Consider the following 24,881-nt stretch of genomic DNA (forward strand, 5'->3'; position numbering starts at 1 on the left):
TTAAGAGACTAACTGCAAGGCAGAGTAGGCATTGCTGGGTGGAAGGGACAATGTTCTGAGCCAGTAAAAAGGGACTTTCATATATTTATATGAGGTAGCAAAGCTGAGAAAAACTGAGATCTTTGAAAGCATATGAAATTGCTTTACACAGAGACAAGCCAAGCACACCCCACTCTGATTGGCAGCAGCTCTCCAAGACCCCAGGAAGAGTTTTCCCCCAGGCTGAGATCTCTTTGGTTTTTTGGTGGTGGATTCAACTGAGAAAGGTGTCTTATAAATAAACGCTGTAGACAAAGCATGCAATCTACCACTGAGTGATGGCTGAGGCCCACTTTTATAGATTGGCCACACCACTAACTCTCGCTCTCTCCCCTCTATATTACATATTAAGCTTTTTTAAGGGTGTGGGTATGCATGTGTGGAAAAACAGTACACACATAAATACACACAGCTCATATTATTAACAGGTAGGCTATGCCGTTCACAGACGAACATTCCCCACAAATATTTCCTAAAGAATGTAAGAATATCCCTGCTGGAGGGAGATTGACTCCCTAGAAATTAATAAAACAATGATCAACATCCTATATTCAAAAGAACAATTTTACAAGTATGAAGGGGAAAACTCCAGACTATTAGTGAACAGGTGCAGGAAAAAAATCTCTTAAAACAAGAATACACTGCATTACTAAAAAAAGGATGGAAACACAACATTCTCCTCCAAAGAAATAAATTAATCATTTGCGGAATTTTACTCTAATCTATACCCCTCCCAGAACCCATCTGAGCAAGAAATCAAAACCGTTTTAGCAGGACTATCTGTGCCAATTTTAACTGCAGAGGAATGAGAATCCCTGGACAGTCCTATCACCCCAGAGGAATTAAGATGGTCCTCAAAAATCTGAAACCTCGCATAGTCCTAGGCCCAGTTGCTTTTCACAGCAGACTTCTATAAAAAAATTCAAGGAAACCCTGACGTCCTACATGATTTTGCCTATTTAATGACATGACATGATCCCCAAAACCTGGCCCTCCTCCAAAATATTCTCTATCCCAAAACCATTCAAAGATAGCCTCATAGTAAAATCATATCGCCCAAACTCACTGATAAATCAGGACTGCAAGATATTCACATCTATCCTGCCTAATCGCCTAACAGCCTTCCAATACAAGCTAACAGCCCCAGACCAAGCTGGCTTTGTCCCTGGCCACAACATAACGGATCCCATCAGGAAGTTACTGAATCTGATCAATCATAGCAAAACAACTAAAAGCTCACTGACAATTATATCCCTCAATACACTTAAAGCCTTGGATTGCTTAGAATGGAAATACCTACTAGCAGTATTAACCAGTATGAATTTCGATCCCTCTGTACTACAGACCCTCAAACAAATTTACTCCCAAGCCTCAGCTAAATGCAGAATCAACAATATGGACTCCACCACCATCACAACCCAAAAAGTCACAAAACAAGGATGTCCACTGTCTCCCTTTCTATTCATCCTGGCCCTGGAAGCCTTAACAATTTGACTCCGGGCAGCCCCTAATATTAAGGGTGTGGAATTAAAATTGAAACAAATAAATTAGGGCTCTTTGCAGATGACCTGATAATCACCAGACCCCATTATAAAAGCAACGACACGGATCAAAGAACTCAGTACTTTTGCAATGGTATCAAGCCTTCAGGTGAACTTTGCTAAATCTGAGGCAATGTGCTTCAACACTCCCTCTCATATCCAAAAAGGTTTCACTAACATCACAAAGATAAAACTCTGCCATACAAAATTAAGATACTTGGGGGTACAAATAACCAGTAACCTTAACAAATTATACCTCCAAAATTGCAAGCCTCTCCGGCGACAAAGCAACAAAGACCTGAGAAGATGCAATAAATCTAACTTTACTCTCTCAGATAAAATAGCCATGTAAATATCAAGGACCTCTGCATAGTGTGAGACAATATGTCCTCCCATGTTGTCAGTGAGTGCTTTTGCCTTCCCTGCAACAGTGTCCCCAAGTGAATGGCTCTCCTTTACTACACAGGAATGAACAGCAAACATGGATTCGGAATGGAAAGTGCCGCACTCAGGGTCCACACAAAGGTTGGTGCTGGATCTGCTCCCTGGCCCTTGGTGAACTCAATGACAGCAGACACAGAGACCCAAGTCTACTTCTCTGCACTGTCCTGCCCCTTCATTTGCATGGCCCCATCAAACAGTTCGCATGGTAGGGTTTCTTGGTCACACCAGAATGTGACAGGAATGCTAGGAACTGTTATATACAGTGCATCTAAATGATAGCTTTGGAAGCATAGGAAGGCAATGAGGCAATGGTTCTAAGTACTAATTTCCCTTCATGCTACTGGCAATTAGTGCATTAATGTGATTTGTGTGAGCTTACTTACATCTGTGAGCAATTCCTTCTAGTGGGAAGTAGGAGAATAAAGACGTAACTCTTGGAGGGCAATGAACACATGACCATATCCCCCCCTCTGGATATATTTTGGAATGTCTATAATTGACGCGGAGTGAACTCTGCCACAGAATAAAAAAAGATGAGAGGAGGGAGCGTCCAGACTCCAGAGACAGGCGGACAGACAGATTAAGTACAATTGATTTTGTGCCGGAGCTCTTTGATAGCTAGTCAACCAAATGGCATTTCGACACTCATCAATAGCACACAGGGGGGAAAGTAGGCAGCAGTGATTCAATCAGAATTCACTGACTTGGAGGAAGGTAAGGATGGCAGGCTGAACCCACCCAGTTCTTGCAAATAAAGACTAGGTTCCTTTCCCATCGGACACAAACACTTTAATCCCCCAAAAGCCAGCTATGTGCACCCAGCACACAGGAATCATTTCGCCAGGCGATGAAATATGACCACATCTGGAACAGACTATGACATCTCTAAGCACACATCTTTCCTTTAGGAAATAAATTAAAAGAAAGAACTGGGACTTATTAACAAAGAATGGAACTGTATGTAAAGCTGTGCTGAAACTTCATTCATTTCATTTTGTGGGCCAAAAATAGTGCTTTTGTGGAATGCAGAAAGGGTTCCTACATCTTTTGTTTTTATTGCTATCACATTCTAAATTGTTTAATGTAAAATGTTTAAGGCATGGCCTATAAATACCAGATGGATGGATGGGTAGATAGAAAGACGGACAGATCTGGACAGAGGGAACATTACCTCATTGACATTGATGCAGTTTCTCTCCATGTAGGCCTTGTCATTCACCTGCCCACCTTCCATGAACTCCATGAAAAGAACACGCTTTGTTGAGAGCTCCCAATAAATCTTAGGGATCTGAAAAAAGAATACAACTCTCTGAACACCGTGTGATTAAGGGGAACAGAAGAGAAAGTGTATATGCATGAAGTGCCAAGAAGTAGGAGAAATGAGCTCATCCAAGTCCTCGAAGGAAGAACACACAAAACTTTTGACAAAGGCCTTATCATAACTTGACATAAGTAAGCGCTCAGGGCAGGCCCTACCATTAAGCAGAAGGAGGCTGCTACCTCAGACAGCTGATACAGAGGGAGACTGGAAAGTAATGGAGGACAGAATTCTGTGTTCCTTCCAAGCAACCTGCCCTGCATACCTTAAACTAGCCTGCTGCCCTCAAAAGTAGTAGAGGATACTGTCTCATCACCCACATTGAAGCAAGAATCAACAGCTAGTCAGCTTGTATGCATGGAAAGGAGGGGTGCCATCTTGTCCTTTGCCTCAAGCAGCAAAATGTCTTAGGCCACCTTTGTAAGTTCTCCACCTTGGTCCTGGAACCATCATTTCAGTGTGTGTGTGTGTTTGAATGTGTCAGAAAGCATATGGTTGGAATGATTATGAAAGCCAAAATGTGAGGAAAGGGTTGAAATCTTGTGGTGTTCTTTTAGTCTCTGTGAATGAGGTTTCCTTACTGTATCGGCCCTGTAAAATAAAGGCCAGCATTCTGTTTCTTGTAGGAGCCTGCCAGCAACCTTACAGACCCAAACCTGAATGATGAATAAAAGACACAGTGGAAAGGTCCCAGAATTCTGCAGACTCATGCTTTAGAGGAAAAGCAGAGAATATTGTGTTTTTTCTTTAAGCGGCCCAGAAGCAGAGTCAGTGATTTCTATGCCAGTTCAAGCAAGCTGGATCTTTCTGGTTTTCAAATGGAGCAAACTTGCCTGACTAACTTTTCCTCAATGCTATGTTAGCTGAACTAACTTCCAGTAAACATAACATTCTGCTTGCTTAACAGACAGATGCACCTTACTCTCCAAACTTAGCTGGGTGAAATCCAGCTAAGTATAATGGTAAGTAAATCCACTGAAAATAGTGGGCTAAAGTCCACTGATCTCAAGCAGTATTGTTGACAATGGTTATAAGCCTTTGAGCACTAAGGAAGTATTTCACACAGCACACAGCTAAACTATGGAATCTGCTCCCACAAAAGCAGTGGCAGACCTTGGGGTCTCAAATTTCAGCCGCACCCTGTGTGATGCCAAAATTCACCGCCCCTGTACCTCTTGCACCCATTCTAAGTAACAGTTATGGCATCCCAAGTGGTGTCCCCAAGGCTGTGCACCCAGTGCAACCAAACTGGCTGTGCTCCCCTAAATTCGCCACTGACAAGAGGCTGTGATGGCCACAACCTTGGATGGTTTTATTAAGATGAGACTCATTCATGGAGGAGAAAACTACCAGTGGCTACTTATGTTCTACTTCCACAGCTGGAGGCAGTATGCTTCTGAATACCAGTTGCTGGAGGCTGCAAGAGGGGAGAGTCCTGCTGTGTTCAGGTCCTGCTTCAGAGCTTCTGATAGGCATCTAGTTGGCCACTGTGAGAACAGGATGCTGGAACAGATGGACAATGGCCTGATCCAGCAGCCTCTTTTTCTATGTCTTTATGCATAAGTTAGAGCTTGGTAGTAGAGCAAATGCTTTGTGTGCAGAAGATCCCTGGTTCAATGCCTGTAACTTCCAAGTAAGTCACAGGAAAAATCCTGTCTGAAACCCTGAAGAGAGACGGCCAGTCAGTGTAAGCAATACTGTCTGACCAATGGTTTCATTCAATTTAAGGCATTTTTCTTTGTTCACATACTTATTATACAAGTGTGCCTGGATTCACCTGAGGACATGGCATTATCAAAGACCTGCAAATGTGTGTCTGAGCATGTCATGAATCTGCAGCGACCTGTGCACCTAGCATGGTGAATATGTAACCCTTTTCAGGTTGCTTGACCAAACTGCGGGAGGCAGCAGAAGACAGGAGTGCCTGGCGTGCTCTGGTCCATGGGGTCACGAAGAGTTGGACATGACTAAACAGAGGGACGCGGGTCTTGCCAATCAGAAGGTCGGCGGTTCAAATCCCCGCAACTGGGTGAGCTCCCGTTGCTCGGTCCCAGCTCCTGCCAACCTAGCAATTCAAAAGCATAGAATCATAGAATCATAGAATCATAGAGTTGGAAGAGACCACAAGGGCCATCGAGTCCAACCCCCTGCCAAGCAGGAAACACCATCAGAGCACTCCTGACATATGACTGTCAAGCCTCTGCTTAAAGACCTCCAAAGAAGGAGACTCCACCACACTCCTTGGCAGCAAATTCCACTGTCGAACAGCTCTTACTGTCAGGAAGTTCTTCCTAATGTTTAGGTGGAATCTTTTTTCTTGTAGTTTGGAACCACTGCTCCGTGTCCGCTTCTCTGGAGCAGCAGAAAACAACCTTTCTCCCTCCTCTATGTGACATCCTTTTATATATTTGAACATGCCTATCATATCACCCCTTAACCTCCTCTTCTCCAGGCTAAACATGCCCAGCTCCCTTAGCCGTTCCTCATAAGGCATCGTTTCCAGGCCTTTGACCATTTTGGTTGCCCTCCTCTGGACACGTTCCAGTTTGTCAGTGTCCTTCTTGAACTGTGGTGCCCAGAACTGGACACAGTACTCCAGGTGAGGTCTGACCAGAGCAGAATATAGTGGCACTATTACTTCCCTTGATCTAGAGTGCAAGTAGATAAATAGGTACTGCTCCAGGTAAACAGTGTTTCCATGCGCTGCTCTGGTTCGCCAGAAGTGGCTTAGTCATGCTGGCCACATGCTGTACACCGGCTCCCTCAGCCAATAAAGTGAGATGAGCGCCACAACTCCAGAGTTGTCTGCGACTGGACCTAATGGTCAGGGGTCCCTTTACCTTTACCTTTAAATGACTAAACAACAACAACTTGTTGCATATGTCTGAATTGCAGAAACCACCGTCCAGGGGAGAGCCCACATCTCTTGTTTGTTATGCACAGTGCACACACAGCATTGTTCTGTCAGTAATAAATAATCCTAATCTGTATTTCAGCAGCGTCCCTCTGAGCACAGATGCAGCCAGGCTGACAAGACCCATGCACCGGCCTCCAGGCTATCACATCAGCTATTGGCAGGGGGGTAGTGCCTCATAAATAGGAGGATCCTTGCAAAAATCCTGAGAGATCATTAAGTCCCTTCCTGCATACAGAGCACCATTTTCAATCGCGGCATCTTCCATTTCATCTGCCTGTCAGGACTCAAGTGAGATCGGACCTACAAGCAGCTCAATGGATAGGCCAGAGACTCCTAGAGATGGCAGCTGAAGGGGCCAGAGGTAAGCACGATAGTCTGAGGCAGGCAAGTGGACAAAGCCCAAAGGGAGCAACCACTTGTCTGAAGGCCCTGAGGCATGCAATGTAATCTGATAAAAGCAAGCAAGAAGCAAAGTTCGAGTTGTCAGCAATGCAGAAGAAGAAAAGGCATGGCAAGGTGAGTTTAGATTGGCACAGAGCATAAGGCACCTGGGCCTAGATGCCAGAATCCCTTTCTTTGAGTCTTACACCGCCTTCCATAAACCTATGTGTTAACTGATCTTCATTCCTGGTCTTTCTATCAGGGGCATCTAACAGCTGTCTTCCAACCACTGTTGGCCAATTACTGATTGTCTCCCCCTGCTGTTTTTTCATCTTCTTACTGTGGTTTTCCAACTACTCCCATCACAGCACCAGTTGGGTAAAGAACAGGAAGTAGAACACTGAGAGAGAGAGATGTCTCAGCTGCTTTGCTCTGCTTCCTGGAACTTATTTATGAAGTGAAAGAATGAATGAACAAAAGTGAATTTAATGCTCCTTACTCCCGGGTAAATGTGTACAAGATTGTAGGCTGAATCCTATACACCAGGGTTGGCTAACCTATAGCTCTCCATAAGTTTAGGACTACAACTCCGATCATCCCTCTCCATCAGCCATGCTGCCTGCGGCTGGTGGGAGCTAGACTGTAACAACATCAGGTGAACCAAAGGTTAGTTACTCCAACTATACACATACACTTGCCTGTTAAAATAATCAGGTACGTTTGGGATTGAGAGAACTATATTTCAATGCCCCACTCCAACTTCTTTTTCATGCAGAGTGGGGAGCCTCTGCCCTGGAAAAAAACATAGCTCCAAAATTACAGAAATTTCCATTTCTGTGCCACTGCTCCTTAGTCTGGGTTTGCAAACTCACTTTCCCAAGTGCTACAGAACTACAGCACTTTTCACCTTCTCTCAGACTATAGCACATTGCAGAATACTTGCTGAAGCCATGCATTCAAAATGAAAGGAAGGTACCTAAAGCTGTTCAGAAGAAGAGCCTGCTGGATCAAGCCAATGCCCCACCTGTCCTCCCAGATGCCCGTGGTTAACAAGCAAGCAGGATTTGAGCACAAGAGAACTGCCCTCTCTGTGGTTTCCGGCAACTGGTATTCAGCAGCATTGCTGCCTCCAACTGTGGAGGCAGAGCATAGCAATTGTGGCTAGTTGCCATTGATAGCACACTGATTCCCAACTTTCCCAGCCCCTGCTGTTACCATGCGCTGGCTCTTAAATCCACTGATACCAAAGCCTGTAGCTTATTTTAACCCTGCGTCAACATTTATCCCCATTCCAAAATTTACAGCAGCAGTCAATGGTCCTTATTAAGCTGTGCATAAGTCTCACTCGCACAAAGTCATAGTCCTTGGCAAGCTTAAATGATGCACAGACATTTGGCCCTAATGCTTGCACATGGAAACAATTTATCTCTGGCTTTACAAGCTCAACTGGGTTCATGGTAAGAAATCCACTTCCCTGATGCGCTATGGGTGTTGTTGTTGGGTTTTTTTTAACTCTGGGGGTAGGGGGAATTACCAGGAAACAACTCCCTTGTTGCCTTTGGGGTTGATGAAAACGTCTTGGAATCGACGGGTTGGACAGGGGAAATCTATTATTTAGCCATTTTTGCAGCAATTTGTTATTATTCCCTGAATCGATATTGCAGTGGCTCTTTAACCCAGAGAGGATGTGATTGGCTGTCTCCATGGGGATTTGCTCCACACTCTCTTACTTGTTACAGCAGCAGCAGAGCTGCTCTCCAAGGCGCAACACTCTTGATAAACATTCGCTTAGAACAAGCCATCAGCCTTTGGCCTTTTCGGCCCTTTTAAGGCCTGTTTGCTTAGCATTACACATGGAAGAAGCATTGCAGAGTGTCGCTGGGTTGCAATCAAGTTTTGAAAGAGCTGGCATCTGTTTGGCCACCATGAGAACAGGACGTTGGACTAGATGGGCCAGCGGCCTGATTCATCAGGCTCCTCTTACATTCATGGGGCTCTGAATGTATGAGCAAGGCTTTTGCCTAATGTTTTTCAAGAGAAACAGAAGGGTAGCAGCAAATTGCACAAGTGCATATGTAGGCAAAGACATACCTGCATAAGTGTGCCTGTTTGCAATATCCAGGTATGTGTACACGTGTCAATGAATGTACACAAAAGCAGAGAGGGCACACACACAGCAGAGGGAGCAGCCTGGCTCATGCGACGTAGGAGCTGAACATTGCTCCTGTGCAGGGGCCTACAATCGTTTATGAAGGCATGAACCTGGCAAGTGCACAGACCACTATAGGTCTATGTGCAGGAGCAATGTGACAGCATCAGTATATGAGCACTCTACAAAGTTGGCCATTTCTCAGCAATGGCAACTGAGGAATTCAGCATGCAAATCTATGTATTGGATTGTACCTATGGTAGCAGTATACTCATATTAGTGTGCACATGGCAACCATGTGTGATTGCACTGGCCTAGATTGCTATAGGGGAGTGAGCGTGTTATATATATATATTAATGTGCACACAGATAAGAAGAGTCCCAGTAGGTGAGAGCAAAGGCCCATTTAGTCTCACAGCAGTCAGCCAAAGCTTGACGATGGGGATGATTTAATCTCTATACCCCTGACATGCCAAAATGGCTTCTAGGCCGTTTGCAACAATAAAACGAGGATGCCAAAATGGCAGGCCCAAAAGCAGGACATGAGTGGGACAGCACTCTCCCAACTTGTGATTTCCAGCAACTGCTATTCAAATGCCTACCTCATAGAGATACACTACTGAGAAATTATTAAGGAATACAACCCCTGCTCTTACTTTTATTTCAGTTCCTTTCCATTGTTGTGAGGAAATAATGAAAGGGGACTTCTGACGGCTTAGTACAGTGTACCTCTGGTTACAAACGCTTCAGATTACGAGCTCTGCTAACCTGGAAGTAGCTGCTCCTGGTTGTGAACTTTGCCCCAGGATGGGAATGGAAATTGCGCGGCAGAGGCGCGTTCTCAGCAGGAGACCCCATTAGTGAAAGTGTGCCTGAGGATAAGAACAGTTTTAGCTTAAGAATGGACCTCCGGAACAAATTAAGTTCGTAACCAGAGGTACCACTGTAGTTGATAAGAATAAATTCAGAGTGGGGGGGCGGGACTTGAAATCTGTCCTAAGGAGCAACAACAACCCCTAAGATGATTAGGTTTGATTCCCTACCTTTCAATCCTGCAAAGAAATCTTGATCTGTTCAGAATGGTGGATCCCCACCCTCACCCCCAGCTGATCCTGGCAATGCACACCAAAGGAGATTAGGTCACTGTCAACGCCAGCCATGCAACTAGCTTTCTGCTGAAAAGAGCAAAAAGGATATTTGCTTCTCGTAGGACCTCCTTCCCCCTCTGGTTTAGAACTATAATAATAAAAGTATTACTAAACCAAGGGTTCAGGAAACTTCCAGTGAAGCATGCCCTTAGCCGCATGACCAACTGTGGCATCAGACATTATTTCATTACAGTGCCAAGCGGTAGACTCAGCAAAGCAGCAGCAGGATAGGGATGTCTCCATTTTCTAAGCAGTGCTGTAGGTTCTTGTTGTTGTTTTTTTAAACTCATTCTGAGTTCTAACAAAATGGTTATGATGCTCCTTCCTAGTATCCACACTGCCAGGCTTATAACGTCAGGTCCAGACACTGATTCTGAATTGCTGGCTACCACCCCAGAATGCTCTCAGCCTGAACAGTCAGGCAATTCAAGAGAACATTCTGTGCATCAAGAGGCCACCCAGTGCTCTAGAACTCAGTTTTCCTGGAGGACCGAGTTTACGTGGAGCTGTTGTACCAAGGCTGAAATAATCGTTCAGCACAGAAATTACTGAGCTGTGCAGAGAATAGTGTCCCAGCTGTGTTCTTTGCCGTTTTTGCTGAGGCGCCCAAAACTAGTCATTAAAAATTACTACCTCTTTCTTCCTCCAGGCAGTGCCTGCAGGACCAATGTAAGACACACACATACCCTTCCCTGCTATTCTGGTGAGGGCCAATGATATCCCGACGATATCTAATTCAGCAGCATCAGCAGAATTACATTCACTTTCGATACCCCACCCACACACCCCCAATAGCAAATTAATAACAACACTGCCCCTGCTGAATGCCAGTCTTACACTCACTTGGACGCTCATAAGATTACATGCAGATTGCATGTGCACACATTACCTTTAGAAAATCAAACTTTCTGAGCATGTGGGCCACCTTCTCAGCATTCCTCCCTTCGTTCAGGAAGTCCAGCTCAAGAGGCAAGTTCTTTTTAGATTCTTCAACTAACCACATGAATTCAAAGTCTGGGAAGATCTGCTTCACGGCCGAGACAAGGACCTGGAACCAAGTAGTCACATCGTAAGTTTCCAAAAGGATCCTAAACTACATTGCAGTACCAGGCAGCAACAAGAAGCCAACACTGAAGGCCAAGCTAGGTGATGATGGGAGAAGTTCGATGTGGAGAGTGGCTTCTAATTTTCTCAGTGATAAGGGTGTGCATGTGAAGGGGGCTTAAGCCACAGTTTACCTCCCTGAGCACTATTCTCCTCTCCAGTTAGCTCCAATGACAGAAGTGGCTTCAGATGACTGGAAAAGTGGTGCCTAAGCTGTGTGGAAACAGCCCATCTAATAAAAATGATGATTGATGGAGTAAAGGTGGATAGAAAAACAGGTATGTGGATTTACTATTGTGTTTTAATGCACAGCTGGGGAATTTCAGGCCCAGGACCCAAATGTGGCCTTCAAGGCTGCTATGTTTGACCCTTGAAAGTTTCTCCAGGCCATAGCCCTCACTGGCCCTGAACCACACTCTGAGTGTTTTCACCTGGATGAAAACTCTGATAATGCCCCTTCCTTAACTGGATGGAAGACATGGAGACATGTGTCGAATGTGTGTAGAAACTAGCCTTCTGTTCAAAGGAAACATTTATATTCATTGCTCCACTTCTGTTTCCTCTTCCCTCCACCCCTAATCTTCTCCAAAGGTTTTCCCTACCCTCTAGAGCCGATTATAAGGGTTTACAGGGCAGAGGAGATGGGGGAAAGTTCTGTTCTGCTAGCATGCATCTTTTCAGCTAGCGGAACAGGACCATCAGGACCAAACAGGACCCTGTATCTGTATTGGCTTTGGAACTGTTTTTATTGTTGACGTGTTTGTTGATGTTTTTACTGTTAATCGCTTTGGGATGTCTTGTGGGAAATGATTTATACATGAATGAAATCAATCAATAAAATTATTTTCTGAGAAATGTTAGCCAAGCGCTAACTTCTACCCATGTTATTTCTCTTTCCGCAGAATCTGGAAAAAAAATCTGGAGCCTAGCATAGCTTAGTCAGTAGAGCATGAAACTCTTAATCTCAGGGCCATGGGTTCAAGCCCCATGCTGGGCAAAAGATTCCTGCATTGCCGGGGGTTGGACTAGATGACCCTTGTGGTCCCTTCCGACTGTGCTTCCATGATTCTCATGCATGTAACAAACTAAAGACAACCCTCAATGAAGCAAAAGGAAGCATGGTGCTGGCAGAGTTCTGAAGATCCAGCCCAGCTTTTGAGCCTGCCTGTGCCAAAGGTGACACGTCCGTTTTGTAATGGGGGCAGATACATAAATGTAGCCATTTACCTCCATCAAGAGAATATCCTTTGAACTCTGTGTTTGAACCTTCGGGTGCTGGACTTTCACTGCAACGGTCCTCCCATCGTGTAGCACAGCCTTGTGGACTTGGGCCAGGGATGCCGCCCCCAATGGAGCATCTTCAAAACTTATAAACAACTCATTAATCTGCAAGGGGAAGAAAGAAGGGAAGCTGTCAGCCTCCTAAGAAACAGCCCGCAGGTATGCTTCGGATGCAGAGAGACATTAATTACCATAGACAGACGGAGAGCCCTGACAGCCTGGGGACTGCAACCCAAGCTTCCTGTTCTCTCAGTATATTTCAGCCAGAAAAGGTGTGTGTCTTTTCAATAGGCAAGCTCCTCAGCAAAAGTGGGAAGTCAGTCTGGGTAGGGTTGTCAGCTTTTTGCTCTGGCAGTGCTCCTGCGCTTTCAGCAGCTGCATGCCAGGGAAAAAATGATAGTAGGCGAAGTTTTTCCTGTCACAGCAGCTCCATAATGGGGTAAGCTGTAACTACTGAATTCCTTCCTGGCAGGTAGCAGGTAAAATCACAGGGAATGATTTAACAGGCAGAAGCTACACGGCATTTAGAGCTATGTGAAGAGGTCCACAAAAGTTACGGAAGAGCGGAAGCCCCATGCCTTCTAGCCTCTTGTTAGGCTGGCGAAAGAAAAGAAAGGCTTCTACGAAGGAGGCTGGCAATGGAGGAACAGAGCACGCCATCTCTCTTCTGACAGCCCTCTGCACTTCCGTGCTGTTTGTGAGGAAGGGGGGTCTCCTTTCTTCACAGCCAGCACAAAACCTAAGCCAGCTTCTTGGAGAAGCTCAGCAGTGGAGCATGAACTTTGCATGAAGAAAGATCCTGGTTCAATCCTCAGCATCTCCAAGTAAAAGTGGGAATCTTCTGAGTCTGAAACCCTGTAGAGCCACTGCTAGTCAAGGTAGGCAGTACAGAGGAGGGGGACCACAGGTATGATTTGATATATGGCAACTTATATAATAATTCTACCTTTCCTCCAGTGAACTTATGGTGACATACACTCCCCCAATTTTGTCTCTGCAACAACCCTGTGAAGTAGATGGGGCTGAGGCATTGACTGGCCCAAGTCCACCCAGTGAGCGTTATGGCTGAGTGGGGGGTCTGAACCCTTGTCTCCCCCTGTCTAACACTTTAACCACTACACCACACTGGCTCTCATCTCATCATGGCTGCAACTGACTTGGTATAAGGCACCTTCTGATTTTCCTCCAAGCCAATGTTCCTCAAACTTGGCTCTCCAGCTGCTGTTGGACCACAAGTCCCATCATCCCTGTCCACTGGTCCTACTAGCTAGGGATGATGGGAGTTGTAGTCCAAAAGCAGCTGGGGGCCCAGCTTTGAGAAACACTGCGTGTAAGCTGACAGAGAAGGGGATCTGTTTCTCCCCCACTACCCCTCTGGCCTGCATGGAATTCCTGACCACCTGTGGCTACCAGGCGAACTGTTAAATACAAGGCTGCATAGGAAGGAAGCAAAACTGGATCAGTCAGATAAAGTTCGCAGGTATGAAATGAGGCTTATCAGACACCGGTGGGGTTCCAGTGCAGAAGCTGCCCTTCAGAAATATTATTGTATAGCTGGGGAAACCTTCCAGGGCTATCTTGCCTCCCCTCCACAAGCCCAACCCAATGTTAAAGCAAAAATGGCCAATAAAGTTGGCTTAGAAGAAGACCGCCTTCTCCCTGCTTACACAATACACAAATCTCACCAGGGCCAGCAGTCAAGGAACACATAATTTATGCAGAAATGGGGAAAAAAGAAAACAAATGGAATGCTGGTGCATTTTTATATCCCACTTTTTTACACAGTAATTAAAGACGGGAGCTGCGGCAAGCCGGCAATTAAATATGAATAAAACACTTTTAAGCAGAGCCTACATGCAAAGCATTCAACAGAAATCTTTTGTGTTGATGAAGCTACGGGGGGAGGGGAGAGAGAAACACCATCTCTGAAGGAGGCCTACATGCCCACATGCAGCTGCTGACAGCGACTTTCCCTCCCCTCACACACTGCTGCCTCTCTTTCCCCATCGCCCCCACCCCCACCCCTGCTTCTTTTACAATAACTATTACCAGCAACAAACTGGCACATTTGCAGCAATTAGATTCAAACGGAGTCTCAACCGCCTCCAGTAATTCACAGGCAAGGCGCCTTTTATTTATTTATTTTATTCCTCCGGCGGCAAAATCAATTAAGTAGAACAACCACATTTGAAAACGACTAGTTATGTGTTTTTTAATTACAGCAGATCCATGATTCAAACCTTTTGACATTCTTGCCTTCAGAAAGGAATTTCTTTCCCCTCAAACAGTTTACTAGATGTTGTTTCTTCTTCTTTTTCACTTTCAGATTTATTCATTTCCTCACCAACACCGCCAAAGCAAATGATTGATTCTGCAGAGAGTCAGATCGTGGCTTGAGGGAACTACTCACGTGGGCTGGGCGCTGTTTGGGCAGGTAAAAGCCGCAAGTGACATTTACCTACACCTGAAACCCCTACACTTGAGTAAAGGGTCCTGCCTCAAATGTAAAGCAGAGAGTATTCCACACATTTGTTGTCATACCGGGCTGTATCCAATGTTAGTCCTACTCAGAGTAGACACTTTGGATGATATCCAGCTAAGTTCTACTCATAGACCACTGAAATTAATGAACCTAAGTTAGTCATGCACGTTAATGTCAATGGGTCTACTCTAGCACTGGATACAACCCAGTGAAATGAACGGACCTGCCTAACTTAGGTATATCAATTTCAGCAGGTTTACTATGAGTAGAAATTAGTTGGCTACAACCCAACACTTGGGTACAACACTCTGAAAATCTCAGCTTGCTTCCTTTTCTTTTTAAACTAAGCCTCTAGCCCATAGGTTTAAAGAGGTAAATTTGAAAAGCATACAGGCTGTAATGAAGTAAAACAAGATGGTGAACAGAGCATCCACCGGGCATGGATAAATGGAATATAGGTGCTTCCATGGCTTCTTCTACCTCCCCATAACTCCTAAATTATATACTCAATTTGCATAGGGCATTCAACACACACAGAAATCTTTTTGAACATCTGTACTACCAGAGAACACTAGCTGCCTCCACTGTGCCTTCTCTTCAATATTACTTTGGCACAACAGCTTCCATTTTGTCTGGAAGTGATGAGTGGAGAGATCTAGCAAGCTAAGGCCAGATGAAGTTTCCCGCCAAAACCCTCCATTACAATTGCTGGTGCTCGATCTTCTTCCAGTTCCTAATCTAATCATAGCAATACATTGGCCTCGTTTACATTCACTTTAAACCAAAGTTAAACATATGGACTAGAGGTGAAAGCAGAGCATGCTGGGCTAAAATCACAGGCGCTTTAGTCCTCCCTGCTCCTGCTGTGAACTAAGCCGGGACAGCCATTAGGTGGGGTGAAGCCATGGCCTCAGGCAGCGGATGTCCCTGAGGTGGGGCCCCAGAGGCATCTCCACCTGCCCTGCCACCTCCACCACCAGCAGAAAAGCAGCACCAGCATCACAGAGTGTGCAATATCTCACCTGAAACCGGTGAGGTCTCACCTGAAACTGATGCCAATGCTGGCATCACTTCTCCACTGGCAGCAGAGGCAGCAGGCAGGGTGGCACAGGCAGTGGCTTCAAGTGGCAAAACAGGACATGCCACCCTTGTCACACCTGAGCTTGGGTTTATTTCTCTCCAAACAAACCATGAGCTGTTACCACTATTTGGCCTTGGCTTAAAACGTGTTGCTTGTTTGAGGCAAACAAACCACGAGCCCAGGTTTGGACATAATGTCATGGTTTGCCTCAGCATTACGTGTAAACGGAGCCAGTAGTGACTACTTCACTACAGTGATAGACCATAAGGAAAGTAAGCATAGGAAAGCCAGGAAAGGAAAGAGCTCAGGCACCAAACAGGATTGGTGGAGTCTCCAGGAACTGAAGAATGGTGGGAAAGGGGAGATATAGAAGAAGCTACATGAACAGGTGTGCTGCTGAGATAACACAGCAGTGTGAGCTGCAAGACCCCAGCAGAGCAAATCATTCTCTCTCACTCTCATATACAGTACTGTCTATATATTCCAACACTCCCCAGTGTACCAGCTTCATAATGTGGGCCACTGCTTTTTTCTTTGCCACAGTATGGGATTCCTTCTATATCCTCACCCTCACCCCCATTTCTGCAATGCAGAAGTGCTTGAGATAGCCTGGAAAGCATGGTCTCAAACTCTTTAAAACTGTATCTTGCACCACCGGAAGCCACAGCTCCAACACAACAGGGAGGAGGAGGAATGTATAAAGTCCACCTCCCACTAAATCAGGGGCAATGCTTCTGCCCTGTGACACAGAGCCTGAGACCCTGGAGAGCGGCTGATGAATGGAGTAGACAATATTGGGCTACATCAGGAGTGTGGGGGCTCAGATCCGGTCCTCGAAGTCTCTTTATTCAGCCTGCAGGATTCTCCCCAGGCCACACCAATCAGTACCTCTTGTTCTACACCTTGCTTGAGTGCTTTTGCCTGACTGGAATATGCGCTATATGGAATATGTGGTAACACCTCTTGGTAGCCTGGATGGAACATGGAGTGAAGGATGCAAACTTTTGACTTCTGCATGGCCGGAATGTAATCTACTGTCACATGCTCCACTTACTTCTGCCCCTGGACCTAGACACCACTGGCATGCAGCTCTTGTATAAGGTTGCCAATGGCAGTATGTGAGCCTCGGGCTGAAAAAGATTCCCCACCCCCTGAGCTTGATGGACAAATACTGTAAGACGCTAGAAAGCAGCTCCCTCTATTACTACACCAGGTCTCAGGGAGCTTCTGGAGTTTCATAAAATCCTCCCGTGGAGGAACACTGCCAGAATGTACCGACCCTGACCCTATTCCAAACTATATATTGTACTCAGCACTTGAAATTAAAGATTTATTATTCCACGGGCTTTTGCAAGACCTAGGCTTGTTGTGGCAGCAAATGTCAAGCTACAGCCACTCTAAACTTTAAACCTGGGCAGTAAATGAAATCCTCTAGTTCCCCCATCAATTTGTGCATTCTGTGCTCAGAAATCAAGTGTTGCATTGTTACCCTAGGAGTTATTAAGACAGCAGAAGTTGAAAGATTAGATTTATTGCAGCCGATAGTGGATTATGAAGAATAATTCATCATACGTCAGAACAAACAGCCCACAATTTATAGAAGCCGGGCTGAGCCTGTGAAATCTGATTGGACTTCTTCTTGACTAATGAATGCAGAGCTTAATTGATGAGACCCTAACTTGGCTGTCAAAAGTGCATATCTATTAGGTATTTTAAAATAATAATTTTCTAACATGTGGGTGATACAGCTGCTTCTCACCCCAAACTGAGACGCTATACAGAACGTCTCTCTAGATAATAGCCCAGCTGTTGTGGACAAGTCAGAAGCCTATGGGCAACCCTTAAGTAGGGACTGAGTGCAATAGCACTTTCTCTGCTTGTGATTCCTGGAAAATGGTATACAGAGGCATACTCTGACACCCTGGTACCTTCATTGCTTGGGACCAGGGTACCTGAAAGGTTATCTGACCCATTAAATAACAAACTGATCACTGCATGCTGGAGTGAGGGCCTTCTGCAGAAACAATCTTATCAGGAGGTCCGTTCTGCCCAATGTAGAAATCGGGCCTTGTGTGTTTGGGGGCCTATCCTTTGCGATGTCCTCCCCTTGAATACTAGACAGGCATTCTGTTTTCTTTTCAACACCTATTGAAGACCTTCCTCCTTCAGCAAGCCTTTTAAGCTGAGATCTTTCCCACTCCGTATCTGTACTGGGATAGTTCTTAACATGTTTTTATTGCTTTGTCTCTTGCTGTTTACTGACCTGGGCTCCTTTCTAAATTTAATATATAAAATAAATGAATTATGGTCTATGGCTAAAATAGACATTAAATGGGCACACCTTTGACCTTTACAGTAAAAGGCTGTTGAATTAACACCTGCTGTGATGCAGTGAACTATCTGCAAGACACACCTCACTCATCTACACTGAATTCCTAGTCAGATATGGCTACCAGGCTACTGCTTAAATACAAGGCTCCCTAGTAACTGTGCATAACAGCAAACAAAAGAAGAGAAACTTCAAACTAGGGCTGGATAGATTGTCTTGAAACTGTGTTGGCAATGCCTGAAAAAATCTCAAGAGGTCAGAAGACAGCCTGTTTTTCTGGTGGTCAGAAGGCGGGACTTTAGTGGTCTGCATAACCCCCTCATTGTTGTGCTGAGCAGAAGCAGAATAAAACTGCAAAACAAATAAAGGTATGCATATTTTCTGTACGTGTATCATTTATAAATTTAACTTTTTGTGATAAAAAATGATTCTTTTTTTTAACGAGCAAAAACTACACAGTCTTGCTTTCCACTTAACACAGCTTTGGCATACAACATAGTGCTGGCCGTTACCCTGTTTTGTTTTGATTCCCCCCCCCCCCCCTACAAATTGATGCTTCGGGGAACATGCTCTTTATTCCATCTCAATTTACTCTTGCTTATCATCTGTGCTCAGGCAAACACATAGAATAACCTTGATTAAGGCCAGATACTTAATAAAATGCAAAGCTAGCAATAAAAATCAGTAATCCTGGGCTGATAACAATGCCCTAATGTGATGATGCCATGAGGGAAGAGGCAGGAGATGGAAGCAGCAGTGATACCTAGCTGGAGTGCACACACAGCATGTATACCATGCTACTCTAAAAAGACTGGCCTGAATACTAATCCTAGCTCACCCATTAGACTGTTGGGAAAATCCAGTCAAATAAACCAACATTGTGTCATGCTACCTTATCATCTATCAAGGCCTGTTTACTTTACTATCTCTCCAGATACTGAATTTCTCCACAATTCAACATTATGTCTCCTTTCCTTCTGAGAGGCTTACAGTGGTGACATTTTTTAAAAATTGTGATGATTACAGCTTAATATAAAACAATACAAAATTACGGGTGAACCACATGCATTATTAATTTTAATTTAGCTTGTCTGTGTCATTTTCGAACATTTGAGGCCCTAGGGCGGTATTCAACTATGTTTTACGCAGAGTAGGCCCTATGAAATCAATGAAAATAACTAAAAGAGGGCCATTAATTTCAATGTGTTTACTCCGAGCAACACCTAGTTGAATACCACCCATAGCTTTTAGCAGGAAAACTGTCACGCATCCTGGGAAGACACAGGTAAATACATTTTCTCATGGCAACTGTATGGCGACGCTTAGAATTCTGCCCACATGGGCAGCAAAAGTTAATGCACAGGCAATAGCCTTCACCTGGGAAAATTTAAGGCGGATCAGTGCTTGCTGCAGGGTCTGCTCATTTGCACTGTGGAATCTTGAAACCCTATTGAGATGCCATGTGGATCCACCCAGAAGTATGAGGTGGTTAGCGTAGATCCTCTCTTCTTCCAGCAGGCAGCTACCAATCCATGCAGGCAGTGCTTTTTTATTTTTTAAAAAAATGTTTAAGGGTACTCATTGAAATACCGACTCATTGAAATACTGCCCCTCAATGAGGCCAAACTTAGATTCACAAAATGTTTAGGGGTATGCGTACCACTGCATCCCCCCAGAAAAAAAGCACTACATGCAGGTCCTAAACAGGAGTGAGGAGAAGAAAATAATAATTTTGAAATAAATCCTGATGAGATTGTTAAAGGAGGAGGAGGAGGAGGAGAGTTTGGATTTGATATCTGGCTTTATCGCTACCCTAAGGAGTCTCAAAGCGGCTAATGTTCTCCTTTCCCTTCCTCCCCCACAACAAACACTCTGTGAGGTGAGTGAGGCTGAGAGAGACTGAGAAGTGTGACTAGCCCACGGACTTACCTCCAAGTATTATAAGACATTGAAAGACTACTTGATACATCCATTAATGGAGGTTTGCAATGAAATTATGGAGGGGAAGAGGGCACCGGAATCGTGGAAAGAAGCTTTCATCACATTGATACCTAAACTAGAAACTGAAAAGACACAACTCAAGAACTACCGCCCCATCTCCCTCCTGAATGTGGATTACAAAATATTTGCTGATATTTTAGCAAGTAGGTTTAAAAAAGTTTTAAATGAGGTAATTCACAAGGACCAGGCAGGCTTTCTCCCAGGTAGACATTTGTTCGCTAACACAAGGAACATTATTGATATTTTGGAACTTTTGCAAACAAACATCAATACAAGAGCAGTGTTAATATTTATAGATGCGGAGAAGGCCTTTGACAACATTTCATGGAAGTTCATGAAGAAAAACCTGGAAGGGATGGGAGTGGGACGGGGATTTGAAAATGGGATAGATGCAATCTATTCAGAACAAAAGGCTAAATTGATAGTTAACAATGTGGTGACAGAAGAGTTTAAAATTGAAAAAGGAACACGACAAGGTTGCCCTATTTCCCCTTTGTTATTTATTTCGGTCCTGGAGGTGCTCTTGAATATGATTAGAGGGGACCGGTTGGTGGAAGGAATTCAGGTCGAAGCGAAACAGTACAAACTTAAAGCTTTTGCAGATGACCTAGTTTTGACCTTACAGGAGCCAGAATCTAGTACGAAAAGGGTATTACAATTGATTCAGGAGTTTGGTCGGGTGGCGGGATTCAAACTGAACAAGCAGAAAACCAAGGTATTGGAAAAAAATTTGACACCTTCAGAATCAGAAAGGTTTCAGAAAGAGACAGAGTTAAACGTGGTTAAAAAAGTAAGATACCTAGGGGTAAATATAACAGCTAAGAATTTGAGTCTATTTAAGGATAACTATGAAAAGTGTTGGTTAGAAATTAAAAGGGATTCAGAAGGCTGGTCAAGATTGAAACTTTCCTTGTCGGGCTGAATTGCTGCGATAAAGATGAATGTATTGCCAAAAATGCTGTTTTTGTTTCAAACTTTACAGATTGTGGATAAAATGGAGTGTTTCGGGAGGTGGCAAAGAGATATTTCTAAATTTGTCTGGCAGGGCAAAAAGCCCAGAATTAAGTTTAAAATTTTAACTGATGCAAAAGAAAGAGGGGGGTTTGCCCTGCCGGACTTAAGGTTGTATTATGAATCAGCAGCATTATGCTGGTTGAAGGATTGGCTGCTTCTCGAAAACACTGATGTTTTAGATTTGGAAGGATTTAATAACAGGTTTGAATGGCATGCATATTTGTGATATGACAAGGTTAAAATTCATAAGACTTTTAAGAACCATATTGTTAGGAAAGCAGTATTTAATGTCTGGACAAAATATAAAGACTTATTAGAGAACAAGACCCCAAGGTGGTTGTCGCCTATGGAAGCTAAGGCTCTGAAAAGACCCAATATGGAGGCCAAATGGCCGAAATATTGGGAATTACTAGAAAAGGATGGAGATAATTGGAGGTTGCAGAGTATGGAGAAATTAAAAGACAAAGTGCGAGATTGGCTACATTACGCTCAGATTAAAGAGGTTTTTAAATTGGACAAAAAGATGGGATTCCAGGTGGAAAAATCAAAGTTGGAAACGGAGCTGTTAGAACCTAAGACTAAAGTACTTTCCAGAATGTATAATTTGCTGTTAAAATGGAATACACAAGATGAAACGGTCAAATCGGTTATGATAAAATGGGCACAGGACATTGGGTACAATATTATGTTTGCTGACTGGGAAAGGTTATGGACCACCGGTTTGAAATTCACGGCATGTAATGCCTTAAAAGAAAATATTATGAAAATGATCAAGCTTGCAAAAATATACCATTTGTCTGATAATAAATGTTGGAAATGTAAAGAAACTGAAGGAACATTCTTTCACCTCTGGTGGACCTGCCCTAGAGTTAAGGCTTTCTGGGAAATGATATATAACGAGTTGAAAAAGGTATTTAAGTATACCTTCCTTAAGAAACCAGAGGCCTTTCTTTTGGGCATTGTCGATCAGAGGGTGCTAAAGAAGGACCGAACATTTTTTATGTATGCAACAACAGCAGCAAGGATACTAGTCGCCAAGCACTGGAAAACCCAAGATTTACCCACACTGGAAGAATGGCAGATGCAACTGATAGACTATATGGAGTTAGCAGAAATGACCGGCAGAATCCGAGACCTGGGAGAAGACGCAGTGGAGGAGGACTGGAAGAAATTTAAGGACTATTTACAAAAATATTGTAAATTGAATGAGTGTTAAGAAAGATGCAAGTTTACAAATAATATGGCACCATTAAACTAGTTGAAAGGAGTATGAAGATAAGTTAAAATATAAGAAAAAGCTATATTTTGGATAAATATTATGTCAAAATTAAGTTTCTAAGGTTTGGTTCAAATTATCTAAAATTAGGGATACAATTTCTGAAAGTTACAAAATAAGAAATTGAAATAAGGTGATAAATTGCTGGATAAAATTTGATAAACATGGAACGCAGGAACGAGGGACGCGAGGAAGTCCAATGAAGTGAAGAAAGTATGATTATGTCATTTTGTTTGTTCTTTTTATTGTATAAAGAAAACTTTTAATAAATATCTTATAAAAAAAGAGAGAGAAGTGTGACTAGCCCAAGGTCACCCAGCAGCTGCATGTGGAGGAGCAGGGAATCGAACCTGGTTCACCAGAATACAAGTCCACCACTCTTAACCACTACACCACACTGGCTCCCCAAATAAAAGAGAAAATTATAAATACCTGACAGATGTACTGAGATACAAGAAAATTCCTTATTGTTGGGAATATCCTGAAGGTGTATTAATTAATAATGCACGCAGTTCACCCGTAATTTTGAATGGACCAGTGACAATGATGGAATTCCAGCAAGCAATCTCACCGGCAAAAATTGGGAAGGCACCCAGACCTGTTGGTCTATCAGCAATATATTATAAGAAGTTACGAGATTACCTAATACAACTATTAAAAGATATTATGAATATGACTTTAAATACAGGTGAGCTGCCAGAATCATGGAAGAATGCGTATATAACTTTAAGTCCTAAACAAGATAGAGATCCTGAGCGGCTCAAAAATTATCAACCTATATCTTTGTTGAATAACGATTATAAACTTTTTGCAGATATATTAACAAATAGGCTGAAATGGTATTAAAAGAGGAAATTCATTATGACCAGGCCAGATTCTTGCCAAGAAGACAAATAAAGGACAATATTAGGAATATAATCAATATAATAGAATATTTACAAGTGAGAAATGAAAAATAAGCAGCCTTAATGTTTTTAGGCGCAGAGAAAGCATTTGACAATGTTTCCTGGGATTTTATGTTTAAAGTTTTGGAATATATGATCTGTGAAGACACTTTTATAAAAGGAGTCAAAGCAATATATATACTGAACAGTCAGCTAAACCGATAGTAAACAATGTCCTGACTGAGAATTGCAAAATAACTAACAGAACGAGACAAGGCTGCCCATTGTCACCCTTGTTGTTTATATTAGTTTTAGAAGTACTGGCACAAAGAATAAGATGTAATCAAGAATTTAAAGGTATGTGGGACAGAGGCAATAGAAACTAAAAGCATTTGCAGATGACGTGGTGATATCTGTTGAAGAACCAACAGAGTCAATCTCGAAAGTATTACAAGACATAAAAAAAAATTGGAGATGTAGCAGGTGTTAAGATTAATAAAGACAAAACCAAACTCTTGATAAAAAATATGAATGATAAGAGTAAAAATAATTTACAAGATGTGTCAGGTTGAAAGATTGAAAGAAAGATTAAGTATCTAGGTGTATGGTTAACAGCAAATAATATAAAGATAATTATTTAAAAACCTGGGAAGTATCAAAAGAAATTTGCAAACTTTCACTGTTAGGTAGAGTGTTGACTATAAAAATGAATGTTTTACCAAGAATGTTATTTTTGTTTCAATCACTTCCAGTGATTGGCAAAACAGATTGTTTCAACGCATGGCAAAAAGATATCTCTAAATATATCTGGCAAGGTGTAAAACTGAGAATAAAATATAAAATATTGATAGATGCAAAAGAGAGAGGTTTCTCCCTATCGGATATGAGATTATATTATGAAGCATCTTGTCTTTGTTGGTTGAAGGAATGGATGAAATTGGACAATCCACGTATCTGACATTTAGAAGGTCATGATAATATTTTTGGTTGGCTCGCCTATTTGTGGTATGAAAAGGTGAAAGTACACAAAGGATTTACCAATCATATAATGGGGGGGGTGTATAGAGTATGGGATAAATATAAAGAAATTATTGGAGACAAAAATACCACTTTGGCTCTCACTGCTGGAAGCCATAGCGGTAAAGAAAAAGAATATGATGGAATGTTGGACAACTTATAGAAATTTATTAAAACAGGAGGGAGGCAAGTTTAAATTAAAATAATTTAAGGACTTATCAAGAAAGTTAACATGATGGATACAATATCATCATTAGAATGAAGCCTTTAAGAGAGATAGGAAACGAGGGTTTGGGGAACAAATATCATAATTGGAGAGAGATCTGTTGGAATGTAATGTTAAAGTGCTGTCTAAAATGTTTATTACTGGAATGAGAGACAAAGGATGAGCAGTTAAAATCTTCAGTGATGCATTGGGCAAAAGATATTGATTATAATGTATATGTGGAGGCATGGGAACGATTTTGGAATATGG

At 43.0% G+C, this 24,881-nt stretch overlaps 1 protein-coding gene across 5 annotated transcripts in view; it reads right to left on the reverse strand.

Annotated features, from left to right (window-relative positions):
• ADCK1 (aarF domain containing kinase 1) overlaps positions 1–24,881 on the reverse strand; it is a 113,892-nt gene that overhangs the window by 17,762 nt on the left and 71,249 nt on the right. For 4 of the 5 annotated variants that reach the window (XM_079956137.1, XM_079956138.1, XM_079956139.1 and 1 more), the window contains 3 exons: positions 12,269–12,427; positions 10,827–10,985; positions 3,196–3,312 (listed from right to left, as the gene is read on the reverse strand). In XM_079956137.1, coding sequence (XP_079812263.1) covers positions 3,196–3,312; positions 10,827–10,985; positions 12,269–12,427 — 435 coding nt within the window. The remainder of the gene's footprint in view (positions 1–3,195; positions 3,313–10,826; positions 10,986–12,268; positions 12,428–24,881) is intronic. The other variant, XM_079956140.1, reaches the window with a different exon arrangement.

Source organism: Podarcis cretensis (assembly GCF_951804945.1).
Source record: "Podarcis cretensis genome assembly, chromosome: 1".
Classification (NCBI taxonomy): domain Eukaryota; kingdom Metazoa; phylum Chordata; class Lepidosauria; order Squamata; family Lacertidae; genus Podarcis; species Podarcis cretensis.